Below are 11313 nucleotides of genomic sequence, written 5' to 3'. Positions count from 1 at the left end.
GAAGAAGAAGAAGAAGAAGAAGAAGAAGAAGAAGAAGAAGAAGAAGAGGGACTGAGGATTTATAAAGCACTTGTTTTATGTCAGGAACTTCACAAACACTGCCTCATTTGATCCTCACAACAACACTAAGAGGTGATACAATTATTTTCACATTTTACAGTTGAGGAAATTGAAACAAACAGAGGTTAAATGATTTGCCCTCGGTCATACAGCCAGTAAATGTCTAAGGCCAGATTTGAACTCGGGTCTTCTGACAGCAGGCCCTTCCCTCTATCCACTGCACCTCCAGCTGCCTAGCAGGAAACACTACAGCACTGGAGATTTAAAGACATCTGGGCAAACAGCTCCCCAGAAACCACATTTTGATGGGGAAAAGAAAATGTGTTAATATCTCATAGTAACAGAAGCATCTCACTATCCTGGGAAGACCAAGTTCCAAGGCTTTATTCCTCAAAGGAGAGTGATAGAGTGGAAAGAGAACCAGCTGAAGAGTCAGTGAAGCTGAATTCAAATCCCGCCTCTGCTGCTTGCCACTTTTGGAAACTAGGGACAATCCACTAGCCTTCCTAAGTTTTAGTTTCCATAGAGGAATGAACCTGGAGTGAAGAAGACCCAAGTTCAAATCCATCCTCTGACACTAACCAGCTGTGTGACTCTGAGCAAGTCACTTGACCACTGTTTGCCTCAGTTTGCCCATCTGCAAAATGCAGATATTAACAGTTACTTGCTAGGGTTGTTATAAGAATAAATGGAGATATTGTAAAGCACTTTGCAAACTTGAAGGCACTATATATTTGCTAATTATTATTATTTATAAAAAAGAGAGTTTATTTGAAGAAATATCATATAGAAGAGAAATTAGCCTTTTTTACCTTCACACCCAGAAGGCCAAACCAGGAATGATGGGTGATAGTTCAAAAAAAGCAGATTTATACCAATATAAGAAAAAACTTTGTAAGAATTAGAGTTGTCCAGAAGTAGAATGAGATAAATCACAAAGTAGAAAGTTCCCCATCAATGAATACCTTTAAAAACTTATTAGGGGTTAGGTAGAGAAGAATTTTAACCACATATAGATTGTGGTGAGGTGATACAATGGCTATAGTACTGGGCCTGAAGTCAGGAAGACTCATCTTCCAGAGTTTAAATCTGGCCTCAGACACTTACTAGCTGTGTGATCCTGTACAAGTCACTTAACCCTGTTTGCCTCAGTTTCCTCATCTGTAAAATGAGTTGGAGAAGGAAATGAAAAAACGCTCCAGTATCTTTGCCAAGAAAACCCCATATGGAGGTACTGAGTCAGCTATGACTGAGATGATTTAACAACAGCAAATAGAATGCATTAGATGTGGTTCCTCCCAACGTAATTCTATGCTGTATGTAAGCATAATTCTATGCATAATTCCATGATTTTGCTGTTCTCTGTGCCTCTTCACACAACATCAGGGAAACAAGACTAGGTGAAGGTTTTGTCTTCTCTTGGATCAATCTTTCCAGGTGCTTTGGAACCCTGGAAATGATCAAACTGAGCTGAGGTTGATAGAAATAAGAAGTCGAGTGGGTGAGAGGAAATATAGGAAATGGAAAGATGGTTGGGATAAATCTAAAGCAGGATAAAAACCAAAACTTGGGAATTCCATCTCCCAATCATTTTACCTAAAAATATCCCATCCCAAGAAGAATCATATCTTAAAATGTAGGAAAGAATTATGAGAGACAACTGTCCTTAAGTTGTATGAATCAGGGTCATTTATCAGATTGAAATTTAAGATATTTGCAATGAAAAACAATTCACTTCTTTCAAGTATTCACAAATCATAGACATCCTAGAGGAAATCTTTAACAAATAGATAAGATTGGGGTATGATAAGCAGCCACTTAGAAGTTAATTCAGATCATTTCAGTTGGAATGACCAACCATTCCAATTAATGTTTCCTAAATAGGTGGCATTTTCTTTGTTGTCCATTCAAAAATCATAATCAAATGTTATATAGAAATTCACTTTTAAGTCACTGAATTGGAATTCAGACCTAACTGTCCCTTGGAAATAATACTTACATATTACTGGCTTGTGACCCTATACAAGTCACTTAACCCTGTTTGCCTTAGTTTCCTCATCTGTAAAAATGAGTTGGAGAAGGAAATGGCAAACCATTCCAAAACTTTGCCAAGAAAACCCCATATGGAGGCACTAAGAGTCAGATATGACTGAGATGATTTAACAACAGCAAATAGAATGCATTAGATGTGGTTCCTCCTAACATAATTCTGTACTAAGCATATCCTTTGAGAAATGGAAGAAAATAGTCAATAAAATTTAACAACTCCCTAACCTTTGAAAAGAATTCTGGTACTGAAAAAAACTACAGATTTAATAAGAGGAAGAAAGAAATGTATATGGCACTCCTAAGGGAATTGTCTTAGAACTTTCAATGGTTTTAAAATAAGATTGCACTGATTTTTCTTTTTGTCTAATATTATTTCAAAATGTTATTGCCTATATGATTCACAAACTTACTGACCAAAATTTATGGCTCATGGATGAAGTTAGGATCAAGAAGAGGAAGAAAGAAGAGGGAAGTAGAAAGGAAACAATACTTCCCATATGTAGATGGAAAGTGTTGGCCAAGGAAACAAAGAAAGAGATTCAAAAGCCAGGCATGTAAGTGGGTGAAAAACACTGGAAATCAACTAACTTGTTATAATGAATGTCAGATGAAAAAAGATGAAGTTGTTTATGTTCCTATGGGATTTGAGAGAGAGAGAGAGAGAGCTATAGGATTGAGATGTCAGTCAGATAGCTCCCTACACAGGAAATCAGACCGTGCTGTGAATAAATGATAGTGTCTGCTAATTTGAGAGATCAGGAAAGAGAACATGAGCATGAGTGAAGGAGGAAAAAGGTCAGAGAAAAAGTAGAAATTTGATGGCAGTATAACGTATTTGTAAGGCTGGTGTTTGCTACTCAAGGGAATGAGTACATAACACTTTAGAGGTTCAAAAGTTTTTTCACATCAATTATCTCATTAGAGCCTTAGAAAAATTTTGATTTCGTATATATCCCAGCCATCAAAACTAACAATCAATGGGGCAGCCAGGTGGCTCAGCAAGTAAGAGCACTGGCTCCAGTGTCAGGATGACCTGGGGTTCAAATCCGGGCTCAGATACTTAGCACCACACCCAGAAATAACTGGCCGTGTAACCTTGAGCAAGTTACTTAACCGCGATTGCTTTAAAAAAAAAAATCAAATCTCACTGAACTGAAGATAATAATATGGATGGAAATGTCCTAAATTCATTTCAACCCCTTTACAGCAAATTGGACTAGCAATGCAAGCATGTACTCACTTCTAGAAGGGAAGCTGAGATAGGTGGATACACTGAGTACAGGAGTTTTGAGCTTCAGTGTACTAAGATGGGGTATGTACATCAATCTATCACTTTATTGGTAAACCCCCAGGAACTAGGAACCACCAAATAACCTAAGAAGGCAGCCTGGGAGAACCAACCCAGATCAGAAAGGGAACAGGTCAAAGCTTCCATGCCAATCAGTGCACTCACACCCTAGGAGAGAGAAAAGGGGTCAAGTCACACAAAAAAATTTCAAAACAAAACAAGGAAGCACCCATGTAAATCAAAGTGCAAATGTTTCTTTCCACAGTAGAATAATCTATAGTATGTGCACAACAGAATGTTGAGGACAGGGTTTCACCATTCCTAACATAGCTAATAGAGGGAGATAATGATCTCAGCAATCCATGACCTAATAATAGGTTCCTTCCTAAACCATCTGGGTTACTAGTAACTTATATTCCATAATGATACAATTCCAGTGAGTGAATATTCTCTGTACTCATCACTGTTTCCTGCAGTCAATCAAAAAATCATTTATTAATTACCTCATATGTTCCAGGCACTATGCTAGAAAACAATGACAAACCTGAAGTAAAAATTTTACTTTCTATTGGAATATTTTTGTTCAAATTTGTATATTTGAAATTTGTTTTTTTAATGGATTTAGAATGGAGTTCTGTTAGTGTGTTTGCATTTCTAACTATTCCATCTTACTCAATTTGATGACCTTGCTTGATGAGGCAGCCTCGGTCACACAAAGTGAATTCAGGACACACATTTTGGCTATGTGACCCTGAACAAGTCACTCAAACTCTCAGTGTCTTTAGAAAGTCAAACTGTATTTGATGCATAAGAGCTTGTCATTTTTATTGAGACGAATAGAAAGATTGGGGAGTGGAAAAGACACAGAGACAAAAAGAGACAGATAAAGGAAGAAGAAGAGAAAAAAAGAAAGAATGTCATGAATAAGTTGATTAGAAAAAATAAGAGGATGTAATTATCTCCTCATAATCTCCTTGCTCTAAAATAGGATGCAAGTAAAAAAAATAAGTGCAACATATACCACTTTGAAAGTTTCCCTCAGACACCAGCAATGTCATATCCTCTCCACTATACCATGATGCTCCTCAATACATTAGCAAAATATAAAAGGGAAATTTTCTAAAATTTTGTGTCAAACAATGAAATGCCTTCTCTCTGTTCCAATGCATTACTCATCACTTAAGATATTCATTAGAAATGAGTTTGGGCAACTGATGATGGTTGGGCAGGAGGTTGGACCAGGTGTCATTTCAGATCCCATAGGTAATATTCCCACATGAAATATATTTTGCCTCCCATCTAAAAAAGCAGGAAGAAGGAACATGAGCCAGGACAACCAGACTTGGGTGACAGAATTTCTCCTCCTGGGTCTCTCTGATGACCCTCAGACTCAGGTGCTTCTTTTTATATTGTTCCTGGGGGTCTACCTGTCTACTGTGCTTGGGAGCTTACTCCTCATCTACCTGGTTCTGACTGACTCACAACTTCATACACCCATGTACTTTTTTCTATGCAACTTGTCTGTGGCTGACCTCTGCTTCTCTACCAACATTGTTCCCCAAGCCATGGTCCATATACTGAGAAGGAGGAAGGTCATTTCCTTCATGGGCTGTGCTTCTCAGCTTTTTCTTTCCCTAATTTTTGGAGCCACTCAGTGTGCCTTGTTAGCTGTGATGTCCTATGACCGATATTTAGCGATCTGTGACCCCATGCATTACCCTATCATCATGACAAGGAGGATATATGGCCTATTAGCCTTGGGGTGCTGGGTCAGTGGTCTTCTAATATCCTTGGTGGACACTACATTCACACTATGGCTCCCCTTCCAAGGAGATAACAAAATTGCTCATTTCTTTTGTGAGCCCCCAGCCCTCTTGGCCTTGGCATCTGCAGATGCCCATAGCTCACAAATGGTCATTTTCCTCATGGGAGTGGTGATTCTTCTAGCACCTGTGTCCCTTATCCTGGCATCCTATAGCTCTATTATAGTGACTGTGGTCAGGATGAAGACAACTTCTGGGAGACTTAAGGCATTCTCTACCTGTGGCTCCCACCTTCTTGTGGTCATCCTTTTTTATGGGACAGCAATAATTTCCTACATGACCCCCAAGTCTTCCAAAGAGCAGGTCAAGTTGGTTTCTGTGTTCTATGCAGTGATAAACCCTATGCTTAACCCTCTCATCTATAGCCTGAGGAACAAAGATGTAAAGAGGGCATTCAGGAATGCAACCAACAAGGGGAAATCCTGCAGACCCTGAGTCTGACAGTATAATTGCATTTGGCCACAGCTCTTATCTCCAACATTCATTGCGTGGCCCCCTGGCAAGAAACTGTAATCCCCCTATAACTGGTGGTAAAGAATGCATGAATATGTCATCCTTTTATTATATATACCTATATAATATTTATTGTACATTCCTCAATTATGGAAAGAAGTTTGACATGATGTATCGATCTCTCCAGAGATTTGGGTGATATTTCTTTAATATGGAGAACTCAAGACCAAATATTGTTAATATAAAGTTTTCATAGACCCTAGAAATTCTGCACTGGACTTTGGAGAACAGGCTCACATCTGCCATAAGGATTTGTGGGATCAAGGAAAAACAATCAGATGTCAGGGAACCTGGTTTAGAGATACGTAAAAAGTTAGCCTCACCTTTTAAATATATGTATGAAGCTGTTGTTTTATTACTGTAATGAACCAACATTAAGGAAACTTCCTTTATCAATGAAAGCTGACAATTACTCCAAATTAAACTGTCTTTGATAAAAGTTGCCATGGGGCACTGATCTTTTCAGTGACTTGTCAGAAATCCCACAACCAATCAATGACAGAGGTATAACTTAAATACAATACTTCTTGACATTAAAGCTGCCTCTATTCTCTAGGTGATCCTGACTCTATAATGCAATCTTAAAACTAGCATTAATAGAAATAGTGTTAAATATGTTTAATGTTACAGTAACATTCTGTCCTGTCATGATCAGACCACATTTTGAGAAAAGGACCTATATGTATGAAATATTTATAGTAGTTCTTTTTTGTGGTGGGAAAGAATTGGAAATCAAGGGGATGCTCATCAATTGGGGAATGACTGAACAAGTTCAGGCATATGGTTGTGATGGAGTACTCTTGTGTTAGCTTATGAAATGATGAGGAGGTGACTTAGAAAAACCTGGCAAGAACTATATCAATGGATGCAAAATGAAGTAAAAACAACTAGGAGATCACTGTGCACAGTAACAGCAAGGTTGTAATGATGATCAACTTGATGATGGTGAAAATGATGGTGAAAAACTTGGCTCCTCTTAAAATGATCCATGGCAATTCCAAAGAATTCATGATGCACAAAAAGAAAACTAATGAACTCTGAGTGGAAATTGAGGTATAATTTTCTCACTTCATTTTACTTGTTATTTCTAAAATATAGCAAGTATGGAAATATTTTTGCATAATTTCACATGTATAAGTTACATTATATTCCTTGCCTTCTGAGTGTGAGAGAGGGTGAGAGGGAGGGAGAAAATTTGAAACTCAAAAATTTTAAATAATGTTTAAAAAGAATAAATAATAAATTGAAAAATTAAATAATGCACAATTAGAAAAACTTACCATTTACAGTAATAAATAGAACTTTTTCTAATGCACTAAATATATTTATCTAAAATAAAATACAGAATTATATGTGATGGAGAAAGGCTAAAAGCCTGTCCAGCAGCATCAGATGTAAAGCAAAGATGCCCATTCTCACCACTGTCATTTTATATAATTGTAGAGATACTTGTTCTATCAAAAAGACAAGAAAAAGAAAAATGGAATCAAAGAACAAAATTATCACTTTTTTCAGATAATATAATGGTTCATCCCGAAAAACCTAAAAATTCAATTAAAAACTGATATCGTTAATAACTTTAGTAAAGCAGCCTGATATAAATAAACCCACATAACTAATTAGTTTTTCAGTATATTGCCAACAAAAATCCATTGGGAAGAGGTAAAGAAATTCCAATAAAAATAACTAAACCCCCCCCAATTAAACATCAAATCCAAAATCCTGAAAATCAAAAGAGAGATTAATAAAAGTGAAAGTAAGAAAAACATTGAAATTATAAATAAAACTAGGAGCTGGTTTTATGGAAGAAAAAAACAATAAAAAGATAAACCATTGATTAATTTGATTTTTAAAAAGGAAAGAAGAAAACCAAATTACTACTATCAAAAATGAAAGGAGTAAACTCACTACCAATAAAGAAGAAATTAAGACAATTGTTAGGAACTATTCTACCCAATTATATGCCAATAAATTTGACAATGTAAATGAAATGGAGGCATATCTCAAAAAAATAAACTACACAGATCATCAGAAGAAATAAAATAGTTAACCCAATCTTAGAAAAAGAAATTGAACAAACCATCAATGAAAACTTCCTAAGAAAAATTCCCAGGAGCAGATTGATTCGTAAGTGAATTCTACCAAACATTTAAAGAACAATTAATCCCAATACTATATAAACTATTTGGAAAAATAGGTGGGGTCCTACCAAATTCTGTTTATGATGCAAATATTGTGCTGATACCCAAAATAGAAAGAGACAAAAGAAAGATAATTAAAGAACAATTTCCCCAACAAATATTGATGCAAAAAAAATTTTTTAAATAAAATACTAGCAAAGAGATTACAGCAATATATACAAAGATCAGATACTATGACCAGGTAGGATTTATACAAGGAATACAGGGCTGGTTCAGTATTAGGAAAACTATCAGCATAATTAACCATATCAACAACAAAATCAACAGAAATCATATGATAATCTCAATAGATGCATAAAAAGTCTTTGACTAAATACAGCACCCATTCCTATTAAAAACACTATGGAGCATACCTAAATATTTGGAAAAATATTAACTGCTCAAGGATAGGCCTGAGAAAATATAATTAAAAAGATAATTGTACCTAAATTAATTTCTTTATTTAGTGTAATACCAAACTACCAAAAAAAATTTCAAATGGCAGAACAAAATATCAAGAGTATCAAGGGAATCAATGAAAAGAAATATGAAGTAAGGTGGCCTCTCCATAACAGATCTAAATTGTAATCAACAAAATAATCTGGTATTCACTAGGAAATAGAGTGATGGGTCAGTGAAATAGATTAGGTACACAATACATAGTAGTAAATGTCCATAGTAATCTAGTTAGATCATACAATATATAATACAAAGAAACTAAATTTGGGGGCCAAGAATTCACTATTTGACAAAAACTACTGGGAAAACTGAAAAGCAGTTTGGCAAAAACCATGAGTAGACCAGTATCTCATGCCATATACCAAAGTCAAAATGGGTACATGATTTTGACAGAAACAGTGATACCAAAAGTAAATTAGGAGAGCATGGAATAGTTTACTTGTCAGATAGGTGGGAAAGGGTAAAATTTATGACAAAACAAGAGGAAGAGAGCATTACTATTTGTAAAATGCATAATTTCGATTACATCAAATTAAAAAGGTTTTGCACAAACAAAATCAATGCAGCCAAGTTTAGAAAGAAAGCCAAAAACCAGGTCTGGGGGAGGAGAATCTTATAAGTCTCTATGATGAAGGCTTTATTTCTCAAATATATAGATAACTGTGTTAATTTTAGAATACAAGTCATTCTCCAACTGATAAATGGTCAAAGAATATGAAAGCTTTTAAAAGAAGAACTCAAACTGGGCGGCTAGATGGCACAGTGAATAGAGCACCGGCCTTGGAGTCAGGAGGACCTGAGTTCAAATCCGACCTCAGACACAACACAAAAACTAGCCATGTGACCTTGGGCAAGTCAATTAACCCCAATTTGCCCTCCAAAAAGAAAAAGAAAAAAACAAGAAATCAAACTGTCTATAGTCATATTTTTTAAATTCTCTAAGTCATTATTGATTAGAGAAATGCAAATTTAAACAATTCTGAGATACTATCTTATGCTACCAGATTGGCTAATATGACTGAAAGGGGAAAAGACAAATGTTGGAAGGCATGTGGGAAAATTGGGACACTAAATACTGTTGGTGGAGTTGTGAACTGATCCAACCATTCTGGAGAGATATTTGTTACAATGCACAAAGGACTATGAAACGGTGTATATACTTTAACCCAGTAATACTACTATTAGGTCAGTATCCCAAAAAGATAAAAAATAAATAAAAGGAAAAGAACCTATAAATACAAAGATATTTGTAGCAGCTTTTTTGTAGTGGCAAAGAATTAGAATTTGAGGGGATGCCCATCAAGAAATGGCTGAAGAAGTTGCTGTATATTATTACAATGGGATACTATCGTTCTATAAGAATGATGAGTAAGATGCTTTCAGAAAAATCTGGAAGGACTTACACGAACTGATGTAAAGTGAGGTGAGCAGTGACAGGAGAATATTGTACAAAGTAACAGTTATTTTATAATGATGAATGTGAATGTGACTTAGTGTGAATTAACGTGAATGACTTAGCTATTCCCAGCAATATAATGATCCAATTCTAAAGGACTTACGAAAAATGCTCTCTACCTCCAGAGAAAGAACTGATAGAATTTGAAAACAAATCAAAACAACTTTTCACTTTGTTTTGTTTAGGGTTTTTTCTGTGTTTTCTTTAATAATACTGTATATGTATTACCAATATCAAATTGGTTGCCCTCTCAGTGAGGTAGGAGGGCAGGAAAGAAAAGAATTTGGAACTCAGATTTGTTTTGGAGATTTGGATATGATTTTATTAATTAATTTCAATAAACTAAAGATTAGGCAAAACATTGATTTATCTAACAGTGACAGTTTATAAATGTGGCCCTCTGTGGTTAGTCAGATGCCTATATAGGTTTGGCTGTTAATCTAGCTCAACACCTTACCCACTATGACTATACCATATCAAGGACCCTTATCACATAATATCATTTAATCTAGAAGTATTATTCATTCTGTCTTTATTTTCATTCCCAATTCTACTGGGTATTTCCCTTTCTTTTTTATAAATTAATTTATTTATTTTTAGTTTTCAACATTCACTTCCATAATTTTTAAAATTTTCTCCATCACCCTCCCTTTCCACCTTCCCAAGATGGCATGAAATATGAAATAGGCTCTACAAATACATTCTTATTAAATATATTTTCACATTATTCATGTTGTACAGAAGAATTAGAATGAATGGGAGGAACCATGAGAAAGAAAAAATAAAACAAAGAGAGCAAATAGTATGCTTCAATCCACATTCATACTCCGTAGCTACTTCTCTAGATGGGGATGACATTTTCTATCCTGAGTCATTTGGAGTTGTTTTAGGTCCTTGCTTTGCTGAGAAGAGCTAAGTCTATCAAAGTTAGTCATGGTGAAATGTGGCTGTGACTGTGTATAAAGTTTTCCTGGTTCTGCTCACTTCACTCAGTGTCAGTTCATGTAAGTCTTTCCGGGATTTTCTGAAGTCTACCTGTTCATTATTTCCTATGGCACAATAGTATTCCATTACATTCATATACCACAACTTGTTCAACCATTTCCCCAATTGATGGGCAACCCCTCAATTTCCAGTTATTGGTCACCACAAAAAAAGGTGCTATAAATATTTTTGTACATGTGGGTCCTTTTCCTACTTTTATGATCTCTTTGGGATATAGCCTTAGAAATGGTATTGTTAGGTCAAAGGGTATGCACAGTTTTATAGCCCTTTGGGCATAGATCCAAATTGCTCTCCAGAGTGGTTGGATCAGTTCAGCAACAATGAATTAGTGTTCCAATTTTCCCACGTCTTCTCCAGAATTTATTATTTTCCTGTTTTGTCGTGTTAGATTGGAGACCTCTGATCTCCAATTTCCAGCTGCCATTCATACAGCTCAAACTCTATGTCCAATAGAAACCTTAAACTCAGCACTTTCAAAAC

At 35.6% G+C, this 11313-nt stretch overlaps 1 protein-coding gene across 1 annotated transcript; it reads left to right on the top strand.

Annotated features, from left to right (window-relative positions):
* The first annotated feature begins 4719 nt into the window (after positions 1-4719).
* LOC138157296 (olfactory receptor 2D2-like) lies at positions 4720-5655 on the top strand. The gene has a single exon (XM_069082827.1). It carries the CDS (start codon positions 4720-4722, stop codon positions 5653-5655), a length of 936 nt encoding a protein of 311 aa, XP_068938928.1.
* Positions 5656-11313: the final 5658 nt, after the last annotated feature.

The sequence above is a fragment of the Petaurus breviceps genome, unplaced genomic scaffold (genome assembly GCF_028583685.1).
Source record: "Petaurus breviceps papuanus isolate PSGF00001 unplaced genomic scaffold, PetGlider_PUasm1.0 171, whole genome shotgun sequence".
Lineage (NCBI taxonomy): Eukaryota > Metazoa > Chordata > Mammalia > Diprotodontia > Petauridae > Petaurus > Petaurus breviceps.
Note: the sequence above shows the minus strand (reverse complement) of the source record. Positions and strands in the feature narration are given on the sequence as shown.